At 43.3% G+C, this 26,615-nt stretch overlaps 2 protein-coding genes and 1 long non-coding RNA gene across 3 annotated transcripts in view; 2 read left to right on the top strand and 1 right to left on the bottom strand.

Annotated features, from left to right (window-relative positions):
* Window positions 1-26,615, top strand: part of LOC103796745 (uncharacterized) — a 73,443-nt gene that overhangs the window by 32,325 nt on the left and 14,503 nt on the right. The gene's annotated exons all lie outside the window — the stretch shown is intronic.
* On the bottom strand, window positions 275-9,118 carry IFIT2 (interferon induced protein with tetratricopeptide repeats 2). Its single transcript, XM_003734483.5, has 2 exons — window positions 9,032-9,118; window positions 275-3,242 (listed from the first exon to the last, which is right to left on the bottom strand). Exons 1-2 carry the CDS (start codon window positions 9,034-9,036, stop codon window positions 1,823-1,825), a joined length of 1,425 nt encoding a protein of 474 aa, XP_003734531.2. The 5' UTR covers window positions 9,037-9,118; the 3' UTR covers window positions 275-1,822.
* LOC144576456 (uncharacterized) lies at window positions 9,420-16,380 on the top strand. Its single transcript, XM_078345974.1, has 3 exons — window positions 9,420-9,521; window positions 9,853-9,938; window positions 13,557-16,380. Exon 3 carries the CDS (start codon window positions 13,635-13,637, stop codon window positions 14,004-14,006), a length of 372 nt encoding a protein of 123 aa, XP_078202100.1. The 5' UTR covers window positions 9,420-9,521; window positions 9,853-9,938; window positions 13,557-13,634; the 3' UTR covers window positions 14,007-16,380.

Here is a 26,615-nt window from a genome sequence, read left to right as displayed (position 1 = left end):
TGGACCATGTCCAAGATGGGGCATAAGATGGGATCAGTAAAACTTATTTCTCATAATAGAGGTCAGAATAGAGAAAATTTGACAAAAGCACAAGATTTAACAAAGAAAATGGCAGCAGCCCACCCACCATCAAGGTGGAGGCAGAGTGTCTGTGTTCATGTAGGTCAATGGTAGCAGGTGGGAGATGGCAACTGTTATCAGAAGCCCTGGACTCTTAAAGCGGAGTCTGAAAGATTTAAAGTGCAGCAAAATTCCAGATGAACCAGCTCACTGCTTTATGTTTTATCATTATTTATTTATTAATGTATGAATGAAAATGTATGACTTTTTCAGGAATATAAATTGTGCACACTGATGACCTCAAATGCATGCAATAAGATTTTTAATACAGAAAATAACACAAAAACCATTGTTACAGTTGTTAGAATTTTTAACTTTAAAAAACCTTGAATTTTTATTGTTTTAATTGCTCCACGATTAATGTTAATATATATACTTAAACTTAAATTAATTCCAACAGGCAAACATTTCCAACCCAGAGCGTGGCTGATGATTTCATGCTGGGTGAGCTGACGCTATTTTGGTTCACACCAACTTTGATGTCTAGGCCATTCAGTATCCACCTAGAAAATCCCAATTGTTTCCAGCATACCGTGAATTTTGTGATTTCTATGAAGATTTTCAGAGTTAAAAGAAGTGTTTATATCACTTAATATACAACATTTCTAATGGGGGGGATCCCCACCATCTATTAACAATGGTATTTCACAAGACCTTGCACTAGGCCCTTAGTCACCAGGTTCCCCCATTTTGTTGCTTTCCTATTATCTCAAACCAGGTTCATCGAAGCATTTGAACAAAGTCAATCTTCATTTTACCAAATAATAATAATAATAATAATAAATAAAATGTTCCTAATAGTGGCTAAAATACTGAAAATTTCTCCCTCTAATTACAATCTACAAAGATAAACCAGTATTCCTTTCTTTCTCTCTTTTGCTTATTTTTTCCCTGTCCCTATTGATGGAACATTTATTTTTTCACACAGGTTTTAAAGAAATACAGTATGTTGGTTTCTAGCGTATTATACAGAATCCCTTTTCATTCTTTACATGCTACATTATGACTATAAGGAGGGCAGAGTGTAGGTGAACTCTCTCTATACTTGCTGAAAGTCTTGTACACATTGCTTTTTGTACCCATTGCTTCTAGCTATGTCTTTTCCTGTTCTCTGTTCTCTTCTCAAACGATGTTGCAACCTCAATTAATCAGGCACTTGAATTCACATACTATAGAATACTCAAGATTGATGATAGGCTTGGAAGGAGGAGGAAGGAGGCAGAGGTGAAAGGCGGGGATACCGAGCCCTGGTTGGACTTTGGTCCCCCAGCTTTTCGATGAACTCAGCACATTAGGACTAACCTCTTTGGGATCCAGAATAACTCCAAGTATGGAACAACACTGAAAAATGGACTTCAATATTACATGTGAGGGATTTGGCTGCTTTATACAAACATAGAAACAAGCCCAATGGATTACTCCACTAAAGGTGACTAAGCAAATGTTACAGTTCAAGCTTCGCTCAAGAAGTCAATTGAGAAATAACTCTCACCAAACCCCTGGACCTACCTCCCAGTCTGGTCCCTCTCTCATAACTCCTTGAGCTTTCCCAAGACCCAGCAATTCAGGCGTCAATCCAGTGGTATGACCAGTGTCTTAGTCCAATCTTTTGCCATACCAGTCATTACATATTTTGAATACCAACTTGGTGGAGGAGTTTCAGCTCCCTTTCAGCAGTAGCCTAATGGACACCACATCTCTATTATTCAGCCCCATTCCAGCTTGATGCTGAAGGGATGAGGCTTCCAGTTTCCAAACCCCTCTCAGAGTCTTCTTCATCTGCTTGTTGTATTTCTTCGTTCAGCTCCTGAAGGAATGCTAAGATATGCAAAGCCTCAGAATCTGCTTCATTTTTAGAAAGTCTCATTTTGGCAATTTTTTGCAGCTTGTTTTCCATCTTCTCTTTCTCCCTTGATTTCTGGTTTATTTTTACGCCCTCTATAAAGTGGTGGATGGCCTTGTCTTCACACTTCATTTGATACAGCTGAAAGTTGCCATACCGCAAATGGAGCAGCTGTTTCTCTGCAGGCATAAGTTCTTTACTGAATTCCTTTTGGAAGTAATACTCTGCTTCTTCATACTGATCTGCTAGAGCATGAAGGCTGGCCAGAAAGGAACAGACACGGAAGAGGTTATCATTGGCTTCATCAGCTTTCTTCAGATGAGCCACAGCATGTCCTATTAGCTCCAGTAACTTTCTTTTCCCATACATTTCATTCTCTCTTAGATTCATTACTTGGAGGATTTTTGCCCTATAGCAGCACCCAATTTGGCAATGCAGGTAAGCATTGTTTGGCATGTAATTTAAAGCCTTTTTAAGCAGTTCAATAGCTTTGTCTGGCTCATCTTTTCTTCGATAAAACTTTGCTGCACTGCGAAGTACATCTGTTACATCTGGGGCTTTGTCCAAGGCTTCTTCAACTAACTTCTCTCCTTCACCTTCCTCTTCCCCTTCTTTATGCATCTTATGAAGCTTTAGAGCCAGGAGAACTTTAAGATACTGGTTATCAGGACTCAGCCTAATGGCTTGCCTCAGAGGGTCAATAGCATTCTGAGATGGTGGCCAGTTGTCCAGACGGTAGCTTGCTATTGCCAGTCCAGAGGTGAATTCTGGGTTCTTTGGGTTCTTTTCCAGAGCCTTCTCAAAGCACACCTTTGCTCTTTCATTTTGGTTTCCTCCACACTTTAACCGTGTCCACCCTTCCTCACAGTCAAGCTCTGGACTCTCAATTCTGTAGGGACTGGAAAACTTCTCACAGACATGTTTCACCTTATCTACATAAATCTGAGCATCTGAGAGTCGGCCCATGTGATAGTAGACCCAGGCATAGTTTCCCCAGGTGACCAGACTTCTGATTTCTGCTTGGTCAGCATGCTCTCGCTGGATTAACTCTTCGGCTTGCTGTAAGCATTCTAGGGCTTCCCCGTTTTGGCCTTTGAGGTGCTTTAGATAGGCCAGTAGGTTGTACATTGTGGCTCTGAATTCACGATTCTGAAACTCAGTCCGATAAAATACTTTGTCTTCAAAATCATCCAAGGATTTTTCTCCCTCCATCAAGTTCCAGGTAAAATGGCATTTTAGATGCCGTAGGCTGCTCTCCAAGGAATGCTTTGTGTTCTCACTGTAGGGAAAAACAGAAAGTTGGACACTATGAAACATAGATTTAGATGTTAAGAAATGGGAGCATGGCAAATAAAATTCTCCTCCTCCTAAAGGCTGTTAACACGAATAAAAGAACTTCAGCAAAGTCTCAGGATATAAAATCAATGTGCAAAAATCACAAGCATTCCTATACAACAATAACAGACTGAAAGAGAGCCAAATCAAGAATGAACTGCCATTCACAATTGCTACAAAAAGAATAAAATACCTAGGAATACAACTTACAAGGAACATAAGGGACCTCTTCAAGGAAAACTACAAACCACTGCTCAATGAAATAAGGGAGGACACAAACAGATGGAGAAACATTCCAAGTTCATGGTTAGGAAGAATCAATATCGTGAAAATGGCTATACTGCCCAAAGTAATTTACAGAATCAACACTATCCCCATCAAGCTACCATTGACTTTCTTCACAGAACTGGAAAAAACCACCATGAACTTCATATGGAACCAAAAGAGAGCCCGCATAGCCACGTCAACTCTAAGCAAAAAGAACACAGTGGGAGGCATCACACTACTGGACTTCAAACTATACTACAAGGCTACAGTAATCAAAACAGCATGGTACTGGTACCAAAACAGAGATATAGACCAATGGAACAGAACAGAGGCATCGGAGGCAACACAACATATCTACAACCATATAATCTTTGATAAACCTGACAAAAACAAGCAATGGGGAAAGGATTCCCTGTTTAATAAATGGTGTTGGGAAAACTGGCTAGCCATGTGCAGAAAGCAGAAACTGGACCCCTTCCTGACACCTTACACTAAAATTAACTCCAGATGGATTAAAGACTTAAACATAAGACCTGGCACCATAAAAACCCTAGAAGAAAATCTAGGCAAAACCATTCAGGACATAGGAGTAGGCAAGGACTTCATGACCAAAACACTAAAAGCATTGGCAACAAAAGCCAAAATAGACAAATGGGACCTAATGAAACTCCACAGCTTCTGCACGGTAAAAGAAACAGTCACTAGACTGAATTGGCAACCAACCGAATGGGAAAAAATTTTTGCAGTCTACCCATCTGACAAATGGCTGATATCCAGAATTTACAAAGAACTCAAACAGATTTACAGGAAAAAAACAAACAAGCCCATTCAAAAATGGGCAAAGGATATGAACAGACACTTTACAAAAGAAGACATACATGAGGCCAACAAACATATGAAAAAATGCTAATCATTACTGGTTATTAGAGAGATGCAAATCAAAACCACATTGAGATACCATCTCACGCCAGTTAGAATGACGATCATTAAAAAATCTGGAGACAGCAGATGCTGGAGAGGATGTGGAGAAATAGGAACACTTTTACACTGCTTGTGGGAGTGTAAATTAGTTCAACCATTGTGGAAGACAGTGTGGCAATTCCTCAAGGACCTAGAAATAGAAATTCCATTTGACTCAGCAATCCCATTACTGGGTATATATCCAAAGGACTATAAATCGTTCTACTATAAGGACACATGCACACGAATGTTCATTGCAGCACTGTTCACAATAGCAAAGACCTGGAAGCAACCCAAATGCCCATCAATGATAGACTGGACTGGGAAAATGTGGCACATATGCACCATGGAATATTATGCAGCAATCAAAAATGATGAGTTTGTGTCCTTTGTAGGGACATGGGTGAATCTGGAGAACATCATTCTCAGCAAACTGACATAAGAACAGAAAATGAAATACCGCATATTCTCACTCATAGGCGGGTGATGAAAAATGAGGACACATGGACACAGGGAAGGGAGGACTACACACTGGGGTCTATTGGGGGGAATAGGGGAGGGAAAGTGGGCGGGGGGAGCTGGGGAGGGATATCCTGGGGAGAAATGCCAAATGTAGGTGAAGGAGAGGAAGGCAGCAAAACACACTGCCATGTGTGTACCTATGCAACTATCTTGCATGTTCTGGACATGTACCACCAAACCTAAAATGCAATAAAAAAAAAGAAACTCTCCTTCTTTTCTTTCCATAATATGTTTTGGCTTATTGTTAATTCCTGCATGTGGCAGCAGGAGTTTAGGGACTGTGGGCAGCAGAAGAATTAGGGTGAGGGCAGTGGGTTGTTCTCTTAGTCTTTGGGTAGGTTTTCATGAATAGGCAGTTTTGTTAAAAAAAAAAAAGGCAGTTTTTGTTAAATAGCTCTGCCTCTGCTCTTGAGGGCTTCTATGGAGACTTTGTTTTATTTGTGCAGTTTTAAAGAAGCAAGTCTTTTTCATTGTTTTTTGTTTCTGTTCTTTATTTTTCCCTAGGTTTACTGTTGTACTTTGAAAATTTTAGCTTTATAATTTTTTATTCTTTTGGTGTTTTGCCATGCTGATTTTAATTTCTCATCCCTCTGAAATGCAGCTTCATTTTATCTTTGATATTCTTAATTACCTAGTTCTCCTTTATTTGCCTTTAAAGAAATCTTTATCACTTTTAATTTTCTTTCTATTTCAGCTTTTAATATATACATTTATTTTGTCTATTCCAACTTTCTGAGCTTTTATCAGATTTGTTTTATTTTGTATTAGTTTATTACTTTAACATGCTACATTCTCATTTTTTTCTGTTGAATTTTTCCATTTTAACCATTTGAATCTTATTTTCAACCATTCTTAATTTTTACTCATTTTCTCTGCTTTTGTATTATTCTCCCATTTAATTTCAATTACTGTTTACAGTAGCAATGTCTTAAACATTTATTTTGGAATAAAAAATATACATATTTTTTCTATTTTCCCCCTCTCATACCTCCACTTCTTAGACTGGTGATTTCTGTTCTTAACACATCTCATTGAGTTTCTCTATTAATAATTTTATACTTGTTTTAATTTTTTATGAAATTTTATTTTTCTCTTCTGGAATTTGCTTTAATAACAAGGGGCAAGAAGTATGGCTACACGGAAGGCTTCACAAGGCCACTAGCTCCTTTTCTTATTGAAAGAGCTCTTTTTTCTTTATGGTACCCTTACAACTCTCCTGGAAAGATTTTCCATTCCCTTCAGTGTTGGTCCTCCAAATAAATAAATAAACCAAAACCAACCAAGCCAAAAAAAAAAAAAAAAAAAAAAGAACAACTGAAAAAAAGCCAGCAAACAGACAAATGGGCAAAAACCTGTACTTCAAATTACTTTGGAGATGAATAGCATTCCATAAGTTATAGAATTATTTCTCAACACTGTCTGTGTATGGGAGTCTCTAATGTTGCTTTTTCTCATGTAATTTTTTTTTGTGTGGTATCTGTAAATCAATCCTCCTATCAGGAGTTATACTTCTAAATAGTATGGCTTCTTACACAACCAATAGAATGTCATGTAATGTGGCAGGATCACTTTTGAGATATATGTCTAGATAGAAGATTACTTGCCCCCTCTTTCTAACTGCCCTTCTCTCTCCCACTTTTTATATCACTCCTTCCCACCTCCATTTTGATTGGGAACAGGGATGAGCACCCAAACTTGAGTGGAAGCTAGAAATGGAACTGAGAGGTAGCAAGGAAGCTGGAGTGAGTCTTCAGGTGTCAGGAGGTATACTGCACATGCTTAGGGTCTGAGGGTGGCCATATTCTGAGGACTCATCATATGCTGTAATGAATGCAGTAGAGAGTGTGACTTGGATGCACATGGAGAAAACACAGGGTCTGAGCCCTCTAAGCTCCCCAGTGTCCTGTACTGATCATCCTGGGGTCACTACAGTCCTATCCATGGTCCTATTAGGCACTTTAGGAACCTTAAATCAGTTCCTGCTCATCTCTGTTTCTTGAAACAAATGGAGACTTACCTATCCCAAGCAGAAAAAAAACAACCAAATGACCAAAATAGGAGGGAAAATAGGTAGGAGTTTGTAGGAAGGACTTACCTTCCATTCAAAGCTCCAAATAGGTTTTAGCAAAGAGCCAGGTTGTCTAAGTCTCCTGATGCAACTAACCCCAGGGGCAGAAGCCCAGGAGAGGGTGCTTGGCTTGGTATCTGGCATCCTAATGGAAGCAGCATTCCCCCTGAAAAACTCATGTCCAAACAGATCTATTTTTATTCTTAGTGAGGTTATGGAAAGATTCCCTTAATACATGAACTCCTTAGCTCCTTTTACAAAAGAAACAAAGAAAATAAATAGAGTTGAGATTATCTCCACTATATAAAACATATAGTCAATTGTACATTTGCAGGATAGACACATTTAATATACATACTTAGGTAAAATCCCTTTGAGCAGCCATTTAAAAGTCATCCCACTTCACTGCTTGATCTTGGGATTTATTTCCACTGTTAAGTCAGGGAAGTTGGTGCCAGACACTTGCTTCCTGGGCTCTGGCTTGTGAGCACTTATTCTTCTGATACCTATAGAAGTTCTAGTGATATACACAACAACAATTTCTTCCTTTGCCTCATATCTGGATAAAAGCCACAGTAACATTATCAGCCAAGCTCAAAATTAATGTTACCACCACAGTTTCTTAAAGCAGTCTCAGAATCACTGAGAAGTCTTTTAGACACACACATGCTCAGACTCCAACCCCGACCCTCTTAATGAGAATCTCTAGGGAGTTGACCCTAGGACTCTGCCCTTAATTAGTTGTCCAGGCAATTTTTATGCATGCTTAATTTTGAGAACCACTGTCTTAGAGTACAAGGGCAATGCCAAGTGAAAGTCATGATAGATAAAGAATTAAGGAAAGTGAGAAGGACTGATAGGTCTGTATCACAATGGGAAACATTCTAAGATAAGACCATACTAAAATTCTAAGAAATAAGAAAAGGGTTCTATAGATTCTGGGCTACTACAGAAAAAGAAATCTGTAAATATCTCAAATCTTCTTTTTTTTTAAGTCAGGCAGACATTTAGACTAGCAGGAAATAATATCATTTCAAAAAGAAAGATCAGGAACCTCACAGAAGAAGGGCAAGGTATCTCACAGGAAGTGAGCACTGGGGTTGGTAACACAGGATCCCAGATCTCCCAGGATGAGGGTTAAGCAATCATGTCCCACCACCCCACCCTCAAACTGGAAAAAACAGTTCCTTCCTACTCAATGAGCTAATACTTCCTCTCCAGGGCAGTCTCATGTTTTGGAAATAGAAGGGAATGTCAAAGGTGAGAAATATTTTCTCCAAGCACTCCATCTCTAATTCATACTCAGGAGGACTCTAGCCAATCAGTAGCATTTTGGGGTGAAAATAATTAGTTTTACCAGCCCTTGTGCAAATCTGAGATGAAAGACTACATTAAATGTAAAAATTCACCTTAGCAGGAAGTGGGGTTTGCTATTCTATGTATATCTTTAACAGTATCTGCTGAAAAAAACCCTTTTGTTAAATAATTTTACTACCAGTACCCAACTTAATCCTTTCAAATATGAAATAAACTTAATCCTTTCAAATATGAAATAAGAGAGGGACAGTGCACAAGAGCAATTCCCTCAGACCCATCTTCAATTGACACACCAGGCTGATGAAACATTCCCTCTCTGCTGCCTTCTTTCTCTGTTCACAACTCAGTTACCCAGATGAGCAGTTCTGGAGATGAATTTGGGAAACCTGCCAGTGTGAAGCAGAAAATTGTTTAGGAGGGGAGACACCAGCATTAGTAAGACAGATTTACAGCAGACAGAGGTAAAGGCATAGTAAGGCTGTAAACAAACACTAAAACGGAGCTGGCCCTCCTTGGTAGCACAGCTACTCAGGATTTGCAGTGGATGAGATTGACTGAGAAATTGACTGAACAATCCGATAGGAAGGGAAAATCTTTACCTCATGGTTGCCGTGCAATTCTCAGCTGTTCAGCAGGGCTGCCGTTCAGGCTGCTGCACTCTTCAGAAATCTTCCTCTTCTGCCTCCAATGAATGCTAAAGAGACCTGAATATATAAATGGCCTTTTTTTTTTTTTTTTTTTTTTGTTTCGTTTCCTTTCAGCTGACCTTACAAATGGGAAAGTGAAACTAGAAAGTGCAACTGGCAGGACTGTTTACGGGGAAAGGAATCTTAAGTAAGAGCCAAGCCCAGCTGGGTAGCAGTGAGTTAGAAGAACTTCCTCTTTGTGAAACTTCCTCTTATGACGTCAAGGGAGTACAACTGGGAGACGGACACATTTACAAAGCACCCCCATCTTTGCTCTGCCTTATATCAGTATAATTCGCAGGCCACTGTAAGGAGCAGTTATCTAGCTTCAACAGGACAGGGGACTTTAGTTTGAATTATTGCTGCATCTCCAGTCCCTGCCAAACTACCTGCACGTTGCATGGTATGGCAAGCATTCCAGAAGTAGCTGTTGAATAAATAAATAGATGATTAGAAACATGGGTGGTAATGTCTGTCTATCTGGATTTGAAATCAGCCTCCACTTTTATGCTATGAAACTCGGGGGAAAATCATTGAATGTCTCTGCTTCGGTTTTGTGAATTGGGAATTACAACACTACAGGTTCACTGTGGTGTTGGGAGGATGAAATGAGAGAATACATGAGCTGTCCTTAGAATAATGTCTGCAGTAATAAGTAAATGTTAGTTTCTGTTATAATTGTCAACTAAAATCATTAACCAAAGCAATCAGAGGGGAAACTTTCTTTTTTTCAGGCTGCAGTGCAGTGGCAAGATCCTGGCTTACAGCTACCTCCACCTCCTCGGTTCAAGCAATTCTCTTGCCTCAGCTGTGCTTACAGGTACCCACCACCACACCCAGCTAATTTTTGTATTTTTAGTAGAGACAGGGTTCCTGCATGTTGGCCAGGCTGGCCTTGAACTCCTGACCTCAGGTGATCTGCCCACCTTGGCCTATAATTGTGAGGATAGAATAAAGATATTTTCCTACATGTAGATAAAAAATGTGCATGCATGGTTCCTCAAGAAGCTGAGAGAAGATGCTTCATCAGAATCTAGGAGTAAACATAGGCAAAAGAAGGAATAGGAGTTAGGAAAGACAGGCTCCAATGCAAGAGACTCCCTACAAGAGAGGGGAGGGAAAGCCCAGATGAAGGTGAAAACGGACTTGGTACTTTGGCAGCAGGCCTAGAGAGTGTAGAGGCTCAGAACATGATACCCCAAAGTGAACACACCTCAGAAGCAGCTCTATCTGATCTCTCTGGCTCTCCTGTCTCTGTCCTCTCCTTCTCCTCCAAGGCTAGCTGAAAACTAGAATCCCTTTTCCCCAAAGTGAGTCATAGAAACCAGAACCCCTTTTCTTCAAAGCCAGCCATAGAACCTAAAAATATTACTCTTAACTCCCTTCTGCCTTTCTGTGTAAACTGGATGAAAGGAACCCATCTGACTTACTTTGTTTGGTGGTAGGCCGTAAGACCCCCATTCCAGAGAGGGTCCTTCCTCAGACCCAGAAGAAAGGAATGCTGCACGGAGAGGCCAAATAGAGTCTAAACAGACAAGCCTTGCTGGGTTTTCCCATGCAGTGTAATACCATTAGGTCATACCCTTTTTTGCCCAGTTGTATTTCTATATGGCTGCCATACTTTGTTGAACCTAAGCATAAAACTGCACATTTTTTTTTGTATCTTTGGATATTCATTCTGAAGGTCATTCCCATGTCACATAAAGCTAGGATCAAATAAGCTTGTATGCTTTCTCTCCAACTAACCTGCTTTTTGTCAGTTGATTTTCATGAACCTTCAGAGAGTAAAGGGGAAGTTTTCCTTTGGCTCCTACAAGAATAAACAGTCTAGGTATGAGTGGGGCAAACAGTTCTACAGTGAATTCCATAGAAATGTGAAACTGGCAGTTTCCCTACAGCTTAAAAATATTGAAAGATTTATTTACCTAGAGGAGAGTTTGGAGCTAAGATAGTTATAAGCACTTAAGGAAACAATAGAATAAAACAACTGTTTTGTTTGTTTCCTTTAACTTCAGGAAAAAAAATGAAAAAGTACAAAAAAAGTTAAGGCTGTTGTAAAGCAAGACGTGGCTCCTTTGTGAATAGTTTTTATGTAATATTATAAATACCTATTATTAATCTAACCAAAGTTGCAATATGATACTGGGAAGGAAAGATGTGGGAAAGGAGGTGTACGTGTGCTTGTTTGTGTGCATATGCATCTGTCACAGAAGGATGTTACGGTAGAAAACCAATAGAAAATGCTTAAAATTTTGAAAATCAAGCACTACTAATATACTTATATTATTCTGTGGTATAGCTGACCTAGAGTTAGAACCTGTACAATGCCATTTTATAAAGAACAAAACTGTTTCCATTCTCCTCACAATGACTGCTAACCTTGGCTTTTTTTTTTTTTTAGGGAGGGAAGGAGGAAGGGAGGAAGGCAGGAAGGGAGGGAAGGAGTAAGGGAGGGAGGAAGGATGAAGGAAGGAAGGGAGGAAGGGGGGGAGGGAGGGAAGGAAGGGAGGGAAGGAAGGAATTCAAGCAATAAGAGAGACATTGCCGACCTGGATCTAGAGGTTTACAAATTGATTTCTTTTTTTTGAGAAGGAAAGAAAAAAAAATGAGTAAGGGAGAGAAAGAAAGAGGAAGAGAGAGAGGGAGGTTGAATGGAAATATTGCTTTATTCTGAAAAAAAAAATGGGTATTAATAATGGCCAATCAATGTTTCATTTAAACCTATGAGTAGTTATGATGTGGTATTGACAAGAATGTATATTTTGTGTATTTGAAGTGGAGAGCTCTATAAATATTTATTAAGTTTACTTGTTCCGGATCTGAGTTCGAGTCCTTGATATCCTTATTAATTTTCTGTCTCATTGAATCTAAGTCTCTATGTATCTGGGTGTTAGGATCATTAGCTCTTGTTGTTGTATTGATCCTTTTACCACTATATCTTTGTTGCTTTAAAATCTATTTTATCCGCTGTGAGAATTGCAACTCCTGCTTTTTATTTATTTATTTATTTATTTATTTTTGCTCTCCATTTGGTTGGTCAATCTTTCTCCATTCCTTTGTTTTGAGTCTTTGTGTATCCTTGCATGTGAAACAGGTCTGGATGTAACATGCCATTGGGTTTTGGCTGTGTCTTTTGATTGGGGGATTTAGTCGATTTAAATTTAGGGTTACTGCCATTTGATGTTAACTCGATGTTTGATCCATTCGTTGATGAAAATTCTTCTTTCTGTTGGTGCTCTTTACTTTTTGGTATATTTTTAGTAAGACTAATACTGGTTGTTTCTTTCTGTGTGTAATGCCTCTTTCAGAAGCTCTTGTAAAGCAGGCCTGGTGGTAATAAAATCTCTGAGTACTTGCTTGTTCATAAAAGATTTTATTTTTCCTTCAGTTGTGAAGCTTAGCTTGGCTGGATATGAAATTCTGGGCTGAAGGGTCTGTTCTTTGAGGATGTTGAATATTGGCCCCCACTCTTTCTGGCTTGTAGAGTTTCTGCTGAGAGATCTGCTGTAAGTCTGATAGGCTTGCCTTTGTGGGTAACCTGACCTTTCTTTCTGGCTGCCCTTAGTATTTTCTCCTTCATTTCAACCCTGGTGAATCTAATGATTATGTGCCTTGGGGTTGCTCTTCTTGAGGAATATCTTTGTGGTGTTCTCTGTATTACCTGGGGTTGAATATTGACCTGCTTTGCTAGATCAGGAAAATTTTCCTGAATAATATCCTGAAGGGTATTTTCTAGCTTGGATTCATTCTCTCCATCGCATTCAGGTACACCTATCAAACATAAATTTGGTCTTTTCACATACTCCCACATTTCTTGGATACTTTGCTCTTGCCTTTTTATCCTTTTATCTCTAATCTTGTCTTCTTGTTTTCTTTTATTAAGTTGGACTTTGACCTCTGATATCCCTTCTTCTGCTTGAACAATTCGAGTGTTTAAACCTGTGCATACTTCTCGGAGTTCCTGTATTGTATTCTTCAGTTCCATTAATTCATTTATATTCCTCTCTAAGTTGTCTATTCTCAATAGGATTTCATCAAACCTTTTTTCAAAGTTCCTAGTTTCTTTACGTTGGGCTACAACATGTTCTTTTAACTCACAGAAGTTTCTTATTATCCATTCCTTGAAGAGTGATTCTGTCATTGGGATGCGCTCGTTCTCTGTCAAGCCTTGTTCCATCATTGCTGTGGAACTGTGATGATCTTTAGAGGGAGAGGCGTTCTGATTTTGAGTATTCTCAGCCTTTTTATGCTGGTTTGTTCCATCCTCCTGTTGTCTTTGAAATTACCAACTTTCAGATTAGGTCTCTCGATTGGACGTCCAAGTTGTTAGTTCCCAGGGCCAGAACAGCGGCGTTAAGACTGATGGTGCTTTTCTGCCCAGGATTCTCCTGTCTGGCTTCCTTTTTGTGTCTGTAATGGGCGACTCTGCCTTCCCTAGGCCCCAAACCTTGGTCAGAAGGGGAACCAGTCTCGTTTACTCTGCGCCGAGAGCTGCTGTGCTGAGGTGCCATCACAGATGCTGCACCGGTCTCAGGAGTTGTGCTGGGGAACCGTGTGGGTCTTCCAAACCTCGGTCAGAAGGGGAGCCGGCCGTATTTACTCTGCTCTGAGAGCTGCCCCACCGAGGTGCCAGAGAAGCTGCTGCGCTGGCCACAAGAGTCACGCTGGCGGCCCGTGTGGGTCCTCCAAGCCTCGGTCAGAAGGGGAGCCAGCCCTGTTTACTCTGCTCCAAGAGCTGCCACGCCAAGATGCTGGTGAAACCGCTGCGCCGGCCGCAAGAGTTGCGCTGGTGACCCGTGTGGTTCCTCCACTGGGGATCTTCTGCTCTGTGAGTGACCAGAATTTGTCTGAAAGTGTGGCATCCTCTAGTTCTCTGCCCTTTGACTGAGAGCTGCAATCCCGAGCTGTTATCGATCGGCCATCCTGGATCATTCGCAACCTTGGCTTTTGTAAATTGCTAGATCATTTGCAGGATGCAAATTGAGGTAAAGCTGCATACCTTCTCTTATCTGTAAATGCCAGAATTGCTGGCCTTTGTTTACCAGAGTAAGCACCCCCAGATAATTCCATCCTGGCGCCAAGTAAATAAAAATCTATGGATCCCACCCCTACCCAGATGATGTGTAAACGAATGTTAATCTCAGCATCTGTGAACCCCTTAAATGACAATCAGAATGTCAAATAGTCCCCTGGCTCTCGAAATGTCCGGAACCCCCTCACCGTCCTCTCCACCCAGAAGGTGATTTGAATCTACTGGTCCTCGGAATGTGTGAAGCCCCTCACCCCATCCTCTCCCCTCACCCCCAAGATGATTTTATGAGTATAAAAGGTCTTGTCACCCTCTTTTACGGGGCCATGGGTTGGAGAGACGTGAGTCCTCCGTGGTCGCCGGCAATAAACCCTGCAATTTGTCCTACTTTTGTTCTGGTGTTCGACTTTCTGTGCTCGCTTTGATATAACATTTTGGAGGCCCCAGCAAGATATTTTTATTTTTCACCACCAGACAAAAGCCATCCATCTCAGAGTCTCGCCCGGGCAGCTGCTCCCTCCTTGGGAGCCTCTTGGGGAGGAGCCCCCTGAGCTGTCTCAGGGCCCCGGAGTGCCACTGCGGAAGAGCACCCACCTGGCCGACGTTCACCCAAAATTCTTAAGGGTCCTAAAAGCCTCCGGAGGTAGGTTTGGTTTGGAATCTGGGAAAAAGGACCTGAGTTGGGGGACTGACGAGTCATTGCAACTCTGACCTGGCAAGCCTCACCGAGACGTTGCTTGAGGCTTCTGGTGGCTGTCATAGAGGGTGGCAGCCTTCTGGTAGCTGGTATAGTGGGTATCAGCTTCCGTAGCTGGCATAGTGGGTGTCAGCATTCGATTGTTTTCTGTAGCCTCCATGTGAGTGAGAGAGAGTGTGTGTATATATTTAGTCCCATGGCTTTCAGCCATGGGACTTGAGTGGGCCTCCACCCATGGTTCCACGGGAGCATCATAAGGCATAATGGTGATTCACCTCAGAGCTGTCCTACTCGGACTTCCATCCTGAGGTGACCAGGCCCGGGGGTTATATGGGTACACCTTAGCCAAGATGCACCTGAAAGACCCCTCCAGGGGTGTGGCTGAGAAGGCAACTGAGTGGTCTCCTCTGGGAGGCTCCCATCCCTTGTTTGTCACTCTTTCATGTGGTTCTGTCTCATCCGTAAATTTGTTAGTTTTATTGGACTTCTGCTAGCAGACATACACTGGTTCAGACCATCTTTCCTTGAAGTAGGGGATATATTACAGTGGTTGATGAACCACTGGATGCAGGGAACTTTTATTGATTATACCCCTGCAGAGATTACTCTCTTCTCCTTCTTTCTCATCTTCTTCTTCTATCACTGAGGCCTCATTCTTTCTTTCTCCGCCATGTGGCAGATAGTCTTAACTTTAGTTGTTTTTATTCTCTTCCTTGTTATGATCATTGTGGCTTGTAAATTTTCCCAACCACCTCCACCGGGAAAAGAGTATTTTTGCCTGTGCTGGGTCTGAGTCCACGTCAGGAAGGCCGTTGTGCCCTCGGCACCTTGGAAGCAGTTTCTTTGGGGTTGTAGGAAACAAAGTCCTAGATCAGGGTCTACGAGAGCTCTTTGTCAGATTGGGATGGAAAACTGGTAACTGCCTATTCTGTCAGAAAAGTGTCCAATGTTGTTATGGGCAGTGCCCGGTGATGTATTACAGGGAAGCATACTGGCATCATCCCAATTGTTGGGAATTCGGGTGCCATAAACCACTAAAGACAGATTGGCAACTCTTTTGCTCACTCTATGAATTGTGGTGGGTACAAAATACACACCCAGTTGATCTGTTAGTTCATCTCTTTTGCCATATCCACACTTTTCCACAGGCTTTGGATAGGAGAGCCTATAATCGGGAGGATTATGCCTGAGCAGCAGTAAACCTTCATAGAGCTTATTCTCGCCAGCTGTGGTTTGTGGAGAGAGAGACCGCCACCTTACCCTGGCCCTTATCCCCTGTTCCTTTGGATAGGACTAGAGACAGACCCACCAAATCAATTGTCTGGTCCTTGCAGGACCTGGCTGTGGAGGGCTTACTTAAACCTGCTTTAGAGAGGGCAAAATTTGAATTGGAGGCTTTTCAAAATTGGCTATACCACAGAGAGAGACATGAGTAGTAAGCAAAAGTCCCAAAAAAAAGGAAAAGAAAGCAAGAGAGAGGAGAGAGGAAATAGGGAAAGAGAGAGGGGAGAGGAAATAGGGAGAGAGAGAGGAGACAGAGAAGAGAGTGAAAAAAAAAAGAGGGAGACAGGAATTAAATGCTTTTCAGGGTCCCTGTGTAAAGGTGACAAAAAGCTGCGGGCAGGGAACTCGCAGCCGGCCCAGCAGTGGCTTGGAGCTCAGTTTAAACTGACACAAAAAGCATTTTTTTCCCTCCTCTGCCGGCTGCCAGCCCCACCCAGCTTTCAGGCAGAAACCTGCCTCAGAGTGTAGCATTTGCATCTAAAAACTGGCTTTAAGAAAAGCTTTCTAACTCTTAGTAGTGCAAATTATTTGTTAGCACAGCCTCCCCCCACCCCCAAGCTGCAAAATTGTTAGTTCAAGTCCTCAGTAAAGCCAGTCTTAAATTAGTAAAATCTCTCAAGGAAAAATTTAAAACTGAAAAAAAAAAAAAAAAAAAAAAAGAACCAAATGGGCTCGTCTCAGTCCTGACCATGCACCCCCATTCGATGCATGATGGAAAACTTTAAAATAGGGTTCTCTGGCCAGTATGGTGTTAAACTAACCCCACAGAGGCTTCGGACCCTCTGTGAGTTAGAGTGGCCAGGCTTTGGGGTAGGCTGGCCAGATACGTGGACTTATGACCCCAAGATAACTCAGGCTGTCTGGAACATTGTGTCAGGGTCCCCAGGCCACCCTGAGCAATTTCCATACATCGATCAATGGCTGAGGCTGAACCAGCACCCCCCTCCTTGGCTTGAAAAATGTATAAAGTGTGCTGGAAATGTATAAAGTGTGCTGAAAAATGTATAAAGTGGTTATGCTAGCAGGCCCAAAGAAGAGCCCCTCAGCACCGGCTGTTCTTCCAGGCCCTGCCGAGGATCAAGAGTTGCCTCCACCGTATTCTCGGCCTTCAGGGGCAGGGTCCCAACACCCCTTCCTGGACAGTACTAATGACCAGCCCTTGTCTCCTCTCCACACTCGAAGCGGGGCCCCACACCCGCCAGAGCTGTTGCCCCTCCGGGAGGCACCTCCCGCAGACGGCAGCAGCCGGGGCCACCCTTTCTCTGTTCATATCCCCTTTTTCTCTAGTGACTTGTATAACTGGAAGGCACAACACCCTCCATTTTCTGAAAAGCCCCAGGCACTCACAGGACTCCTGGGGTCAGTTTTTTAAACCCACCGTCCAACCTGGGATGATTGTCAGCAGCTGCTCCTGGTGTTGTTTACCACGGAGGAAAGAAGTAGAATTAGATAAGAAGCCCATAAAGCAATACTTGGGACAGGGGGAGGGTCAGTGCAAGACCGCCAGGAACAAATTAATGAACTTTTCCCTTCCACCAGGCCCCAATGGGACCCAAACACCTCAGTGGGCATTTAGGCTTTGACCAATTTTCACTGGTACTTATTAGAGGGAATTAAGGGGGCACCCCAAAAACCCACCAACCTCTCCAAGGTAGGGACTGTGACCCAGGGTCCGCAGGAGCCTCCAGCCGCTTTCCTTGAGCGCCTACAGGACGCCTACCGCACCTACACACCTATTGACCCTGAGGCCCTGGAAAATCAGCGGGCCATCAATCTGGCTTTTGTTTCCCAGTCAGCCCCAGACATCAAAAGAAAGTTGCAAAAATTAGAGGGGTTCCAGGGAATGAATCTAACTCAGTTGTTGGAGATCGCCTAAAAAGTTTTTAACAATAGAGACACCTTAGAAGCCAAACAAGATAAGAGAGTTACTAGGGCAGTAATAGCAGCTCTCCAGGAAACCTATGCCTCCATTGGAGGTCAGGAAACCTGAGTTATCTCAAGGGAACCAGAAATCCAGCAGAGAGTCCCTAGGAGACAGAGGCCCCAGCTGGGGCCTAACCAATGCACATTCTGCCAAAGAGAGGGACACTGGAGGAAGGAATGTCCAGAAAGAAGGAGTCGAGGGGTAATACAGGAGAGACAGCCAAAGGCCATTTTCAGCTTAGAAACCTGGGACTGACAGACCCCGGGCTCTTATCAACTAAGCCCCCAGGAGCCCAGGGTCACTTTGAAAGTTGGGGGCACACCTGTCAGTTTCTTGGTCGAAACTGGAGCAGCCCACTCGGTCCTTACTCAGCCATTGGGACCACTGTCCAACAGAAAAACAATTATTCAGGGAGCTACAGGAAAAACCACATCAAGCCCTTGGACCACCAACCGACTCGTTGATCTGGGAAATTGTACTGTCACCCACTCCTCTTTTGTTATTCCAGAGTGTCCATACCCATTCCTAGGACAGGATTTACTCCACAAACTTCAAGCAAATATTTCTTTCTGCTAGAGTCAGGCTTGCCTCTCAATTCCTCCCCCCTTGACATCAGGGCCACCTCAGAAAATCCTCATCTGTGCTCTATCAGATGAGTATCTCTTGCAGGAAGCTTTATCCTCAGAAGCAGATCAACCGCCAACATCAGACCTCCTCTGCCAGTTTCAAGAAAAGGTACCTGGAGTATGGGCTGAGACAAATCCCCCAGGCTTGGCAAGTCACCATACCCCGGTCATGGTCCAGCTATTGGCAATGGCAACTCCAGTCCAGGTATGACAATATCCCATGAGCCAGGAAGCTAGACGGGGAATTGCTCCACATATAACCAGACTTCTAAAAGGAGGAATCCTTACTACCTGTAAGTCCCCCTGGAATACTCCCTTACTCCTCATCCTAAAACCAGGCACAAAGGACTATCGACCTGTACAGGACTTGAGGGAGGTAAACAAATGAGTGGAAACTGTTCATCCTACAGTTCCGAACCTGTACACCCTCCTGAGTCTATTGCTCCCGGACCACCTCCACTACATGGTCCTGGGCCTAAAAGATGCATTCTTTTGTATACCGCTGGCTCCCATCAGCCAGCCCATATTTGCTTTTGAATGGACTGACCCAGATACATGGGTTTCTGGGCAACTCACTTGGATGAGACTGCCACAGGGTTTCAAAAATTGCCCTACGCTGTTTGATGAGGCATTGAGCCAAGACCTTGCAGCTTTCCGAGCTAAGTTCCCAGAATGTACCCTGCTCCAATACATGGATGACTTACTCTTGGCTACAAAAACCCAGGAGGCCTGTAAAGAGACCACTCAGTAATTATCAAAAACACTGCAGACTTTGGGGTACCAGGTCTCAGCTAAAAAGGCCCAACTCTGCCAGCCGAGAGTTACTTACCTGGGCTATATTATAGAGAAGGGCAACCGGGCACTGGAACCCAGCCTAATCCAAGCAGTGCTGCAAATACCCACCCCCACCACAAAACGCCAAGTTTGAGAATTCCTTGGGGCAGTAGGATACTGCAGACTATGGATTTTGGGATTTGCTGAGATAGCCAAGCCCCTGTATGCCTGCACTGGAGGAAATCAGCCCTTGACATGGACAGAGGTAGAGCAACGGGCTTTTGACAAGCTCAAGACTGCCCTGACTGCGGCCCCTGCCTTGGCCTTGCCAGACATCTCTAAACCTTTCCAGTTGTTTGTGCATGAAAAACAGGGAGTCGCTAAGGGGGTGCTCACCCAAACTCTGGGACCCTGGTCCCAGCCAGTCACCTACCTCTCAAAAAAACTTGACCCCGTAGCCTCCAGATGGCCAGCTTGCCTAAGAGTGGTGGTGGCCACAGCCTTATCAGTCAAGGAGGCGGACAAGCTGACTTTGGGGCAGGGGTTAAACTTGGTAGCTCCCCACGCGGTGGAGTCACTACTCCGTGGAGCCCCGGGAAAATGGATGTCAAACGCCTGCATAGTTTAATATCAGGCCTTACTTTCGGATCAGCCCCGCATAAAGTTCTTAAAGACCACAGTTTTAAACCCTGCCACATTGCTACCTGACAGCAAGCCAGAGGAGCCCTTACATGACTGCCAACAGACAATAGATGTCCTCCACACTGCGTGACCGGATATCACCAACGTCCCTCTGCAGAACCTGGAAGAGGTATTGTATACAGATGGAAGCAGCTTCATGGTAAAGGGAGTCAGGTATGCTGGGGCAGCTGTGGTCACCCTAGAGTGGGTTATCTGGGCCCAGCCTCTCCCACACGGGACCTCAGCCCAGAAGGCAGAACTCATAGCTCTGATAAAGGCCTTGGACTGGGCAGAGGGAAAAACTGTCAATATCTACACGGATAGTTGATATGCCTTTGCTACAGCCCATGTACATGGAGCCATTTATAAAGAAAGAGGGCTGCTTACCTCAGAGGGAAAAATCATCAAAAACAAAGAGGATTGGGGGATTTAGTCGATTTAAATTTAGGGTTACTGCCATTTGATGTTAACTGGCTATTTTATCCATTCGTTGATGTAAATTCTTCTTTATGTTGATGCTCTTTACTTTTTGGTATATTTTTAGAAAGGCTCATACTGGTTGTTCCTTCCTATGTATAATGCTTCTTTCAGAAGTTCTTGTAAAGCCGGCCTGGTGGTAATAAAATCTCTGAGTACTTGCTTGTTCATAAAAGATTTTATTTTTCCTTCAATTGTGAAGCTTAGTTTGGCAGGATATGAGATTCTAGGCTGAAAGTTCTGTTCCTTAAGTATGTTGAATAGTGGCCCCCGCGCTCTTCTGGCTTGTAGGATTTTCGCTGAGAGATCTGCTGTAAGTCTAATAGGCTTCCCTTTATGGGTAACCTGGTCTTTCTCTCTGGCTGCCCTTAGTATTTTCTCCTTCGTTTCGATCCTGGTGAATCTAATGATTATGTGCCTTGGGGTTGCTCTTCTTGAGGAATATCTTTGTGGTGTTCTCTGTATTACTTGGGGTTGAATAGTGTCCTGCTTTGCTAGATTGGGAAAATTTTCCTGGATAATATCCTGAAAAGTATTTTCCAGCTTGGATTCATTCTCTCTATCACATTCAGGTGCACCAATCAAGCATAGATTGGGTCTTTTCACATAGTCCCATATTTCTTGGAGACTTTGCTCATTCCTTTTCATCCTTTTTTCTCTATTCTTGTCTTGTAGTTTTATTTCATTAAGTTGGTCTTCGACCTCTGATATCCTTTCTTCTGCTTGATCCATTCTGCTGTTTAAACTTGTGCATATTTCACTAAATTCTCGTGTTGTATTTTTCAACTCCGTTAGTTCATTTATATTCATCTCTATATTGTTTATTCTTTTCAGCATTTTGTCAAACCTTTTTTCAAAGTTCTTAGTTTCTTTACATTGGGTTAGAACAAGTTCTTTTAATTCCCATAAGTTTCTTATCATCCACCTTCTGAAGCCTACTTCAGATAATGGAACAACAGTCTTTTTCCATCAGGGCTTGTTCCATTGCTGATGAGGAACTGCAATCCCCTGTAGAGGGAGAGGGGTTCTGATTTTGGGTATGCTCGGCCTTCTTAGGCTGTTTTTTTTCCTTTATTATAAATTTATCCATCTGTCGTCTTTACAGTTACTGCCTTTCTAATTAGATTTCTGAGTTGACGTCCAATTTATTGATTCCCAATTTATTGAATAGACTGGGATTCAAGCAACCCACTGCGCCGGCCAAAATAGCAGCGATAAGACTGATGGTGCTCTTCTGCCCGGGAATCTCTGGTCTGGCTTCCTTCTTGAGTCCGCAACAAGTGGCTCTGCCTTCCCGGAGCTCCAAACACCAGTCAGTAAGGGAACCAGTCCTGTTTACTCTGCATGAAGAGCTGCCGCGCCAAGGCACCGGCAAAACCGCTGCGCCGGTCACAAGAGTTGTGCTGGCGACCCGTGGGCTCCTCCACTAGAAATCTGCTGGTCCGTGAGCAACAAAAATTTGCCTGAAAGTGTGGCATCCTCTCGTTCTCTGAGCTTTCACTGGGAGCTACAATCCTGAGCTGTTAGTGATCAGCCATCTTGGATCGACTAAATCCCCCAATCAAAAGATACAGCCAAAACCTAACGGTATATCCAAATACATAAAGACTCAAAACAAAGGTTTGGAGAAAAATTTACCAACCAAATGGAGAGCAAATAAATTAAATAAATAAACAAAAAGCAGGAATTGCAATTCTCACATTTGATAAAATAGATCTCAAATAGATTTCAAAGCAACAAAGATACAGTGGTAAAACGATCAATGCAATAATAAGAGATCTTATTACCCAGATACATAAGACCCATAATGAGATTTAGACTCAACGAGACAGAAAATTAATAAGGATATCCAGGACTTCAACTCAGATCCAGAACAAGTAAACTCAATAAATATTTATAGAGTTCTCCATTTTAAATACACAAAATATTGATCGGCCATTATTAATACCCATTTTTAGAATGAAGCAATATTCCTGTTCTCTCTCCCTCTTTCTTTCTCTCCTTCTCTCCTTTTTTTACTTTTCAACATCCTAGTTCCTCACCTCTACTCAATACATTCCTCTGAACACCTGATTCCTTGTGATTCTCCCATCCCACTGAAACCTCCAATAAAAAAAAAAAAAAAAAAAAAAAAAAGGAAAGCAGGGCTGTGTGCTTCAAGGTCAAGAGTTACTTGCCCCTGGGATTTGTAATAAGATCACCATCTCACCAGAGGTCATTCTGAGAAATCCTCAGGGCCAACAGCATGTCCCTGTTTATCTGACAGGGCATTATAAACTTCCCAGAAACTTCTCAAACCTAATTTAATTGACTTTGGACAGAAAGTGGTTCCTCACTTTTGGAGTGAGAAAGTTAAAGGTTCATGAAATCAAACAGAGGCCTAGAATCCCTGTTCCAAGCCCGGCTGTTAGGCTATGGGACCATTTCATTCTCCCCTATTATAGGACTGCATTCAAACCTCAACACGACTTTCTCCCTAGGTTGCCTGAGTAAAAAGCTGCTCTACTCTTGAGTCCAAAAGAACAGAGTAAACTATTTGGGAAAAGGACGTGGACCCTCTCAAAAGCCCTCAACCTTAACCTCTCCCATTAGGATATGAAATTCTGGTCCCATCATGTCCAATTATGAATATTTAAAAAGAGGCTTAAAAAGAACTAATGGCTGGGCCCAGTGGCTCATGCCTATAATCCCAGCACATTGGAAGGCTGAGGAGGAAAGATCACTTGAGCCCATGAGTTCGAGACCAGCCAGACCAACATAGCGAAACCCTATCTTTATTTTGTATAAAAATATAAAAAGTAAAAAAAAAAAAAAAGAGGAAATCCTAGCCTTGCTAGAAGCTCTATGGAAGCCTAAGGCAGTGGCCTTAATACACTGCAAAGGACACCAGAAAGGAGATTCACCAGAGGCAAGGGGAAATAGGGCAGCTGACCTGCAAGCCAGACAGGCAGCCTTGGGGCCAGTACAACCTCTGACTCTTCTTGTGACTTTGCCGGCCCCAAACCTGCCTCCTACCCCAATGTACTCGCCTGAGGAAGAAAAATTTGCTAAAGAACAGGGGGCATGACAAGATTCCACAGGATGGTGGATTCTACCAGACACAAGGATTGTGCTCCCCGAGGCTCTAGGAAGGGTTCTAGCTAAGGACATACATCAGGCTACTCACTTAGGGCAAACAAAACTAACTGAGCTGCTGAGGGCCACATACTACATTCCACATTTATATGAGATTGTTAAGGAAACTTCTACTCGTTGTGACGTCTGTGCCAGAGTAAATCCAGGGGCCAGTAGGGCTAGTCAGGCAGGGATAAGACTTAGGGGTGCCAGCCCAGGGAACACTGGGAGGTAGATTTTACTGAAATAAAGCCCCCAGCATGTGGCTATAAATACCTCCTTGTGTTTGTAGACACTTTCTCTGAATGGGTCGAGGCCTTTTCTACTAAGTCAGAAACCGCACTGGTAGTAACAAAGAGATTGCTACAGGACCTGGTTCCTCGGTTCGGCTTGCCCCTGACACTGGTATCAGATAATGGCCCTGCCTTTATGGCACAAGTTTCTCAGGGCCTGGCCAAGGCCCTGGGCATATCCTGGAAACTACACTGTGCCTATTGCCCCCAGAGTTAGGGGCATGTTGAAAGGATGAACTGGACCATAAAGGAAACTTTGACAAAATTTATCCTAGAGACCGGTGAAAACTGGGTCAACCTGCTTCCTTTTGCTCTCTTCCATACCCAATATACCCCCTATAATAAAGGCTTTACTCCTTTTGAAATCATGTTTGGTAGGCCCCCTCCCTTACTCCCCAATCTTGCAGACACCATACATGTGGAAATCCATAACCATACACTCCTTAAGTCCTTGCAGGCACTCCAGTCTGTTCAGTCCCAGGTGTACCCGCTCATCAGGGGAGCTCAACCTACCTCAGGGGACCTCACTGACCAGCCGGTACACCCCTTTCAGCTGGGGGACAAAGTCCTGATAAAGAGATTCAATGCCTTCCGCCTGACTCCTCGCTGGAAGGGACCCTACACCGTGATTCTGGTCATCCCCATGGCTGTCAAGATGGATGGACTAACTGCCTGGATTCACCACTCACATGTCAAGACTGCCCCCCTGGACGCACAATGGAGAGTGACCTCAGCTTCAGCAGACTACCTAAAGCTAAGACTTTCGCACTCCTCACAATAACCTTCCTTGCCCCCCTGATTCCTGGTGTGGCCCTTTGGAGGGGACCCCCCTTGACACCCACCTATTACCGATGGGTCCTCACAGAGAGCTCAACAGGACAATTCATTGGTTCCCTAATTGGGTGTGGAACTACCCTTGCCAACTTAACCCTAGAGTATGTCCCCAGACAGCCCATAACTTTTCCCCTAGACCTCTGCACCCTCCTAGGAGAAAGCCTAAGTGTAAACAATATAGATAAAACCAAAAAGGGAGGGCGGACGGGGGTAAAGGGAATAGGATGTGGCACAACTGAAGCCAAGAAACAGCTTCAGACCATGGGATTATATTTATGCTCAGGATCCACACCAGATAAGAAGTGGAACTGTGATGACTTATATGAGTTCTTCTGCCCCTATTGGGGCTGTGAGTCTATCTCCACTATAACAGGATATACTAAAAACAGAGACACTTTCATCTCGTTCACCCGAGACTCTCCCCCGAGCCCTTGCCACACCGGTTCTTGTAACCCACTCAAAATAACGGTCCTGTATCCAGATGGGAGATGGGCAACAAGGCGAACCTGGGGTCTTAGGGTATATATGAGTGGATGGGATAAGGGAAACATCTTTACCATCCAGCGTATACCATTGCCCAGAACTGACCACCCAGTGGGACCCATTGCTGAGGTCCTAAGGCCCCCAGAAATCATCTCCAAGGTCCAGATAGCCCCCAGTCCTAGCCCTGTTAATCCCAATCTATCCTCCACTCCTAGCACTGCTATCTCCATTCCGAACCTGTTCACAGAAGCCCCCCCCCGCAGACATAGAAGGCTTGAACCTTCTAAACATGTTGTCCTCCACACACCACCTGCTCAACCAGACAAACCCAGATCTAGGAAAAGATTGCTGGCTATGCTTAAATCCACAGCCACCATTTTACATAAGCCTAGCAGCCCAACCCGACATAGCCCCCTCAAACACCTCATGTACTGAAAGGCAGTTCAATATAACACTAGGTGATCTAGAGGGAGAAGGCAGATGTTACCACTCCCCTAATTATAATATCACCAGCTCCCCCTACCGACGTTTTTGCAAAAATACCCTCATTTTAAGTTATACTCAAACAAGTTTTTACTACACTGCCCCAGACTCCGTCTGGTTCACCTGTACTTTTGGCCTCACGAGCTGTATTTCCGCCTACCAGTTCAGCAACTCCTCAAAACCCATTCTTTGTACCCCCGTGTATATACTGCCCCGGGTAAATGTTTACAGTGGACCCCAAGGTGAAATTCTCATGGCACCCGATACACAGACATTGGAAACGGGCCCCCATAATTGTACCCCTATTAGTGGGACTTGGAATAGCAGGATCCACCGCTATAGGAATCTCTGCCTTAGTCACTGGGGACCAAAATTTCAAAGCTCTTTCACACCAAATAGATGCATATATTACCCATCTGGAAAATTCCATCACCATATTAGCTGAACAAGTGGACTCCTTGGCTGAAATGGTATTACAAAATTGAAGGGGGTTAGACTTGTTTTATTTGAGGGAAGGGGGACTGTGTGCGGCTCTCGGTGAGCAATGTTGCTTCTATGCAAATAACTCTGGAGTTATCCGAGACAGCCTTGCTATGGTTAGGAAAAACTTAGAAACAAGGAAACACGTCAGAGAGGCCTCAGGAAATTGGTACCAAAAACTGTTCTCTTGGTCCCCCTGGCTGACATCCCTGCTCACTGGATTAGCAGGACCCTTAATCTTAGTGGTCCTAGGGTTGACATTTGGACCATGCCTTTTAAACATGCTCCGCAAATTTATTCAAGAAAGAATAGATTCAG

Source organism: Callithrix jacchus, chromosome 12, assembly GCF_049354715.1.
Source record: "Callithrix jacchus isolate 240 chromosome 12, calJac240_pri, whole genome shotgun sequence".
NCBI classification, from domain to species: Eukaryota; Metazoa; Chordata; class Mammalia; order Primates; family Cebidae; genus Callithrix; species Callithrix jacchus.
The sequence above is the reverse complement of the archived record's forward strand: the minus strand, read 5'-3'. Positions and strand labels throughout refer to the sequence as shown.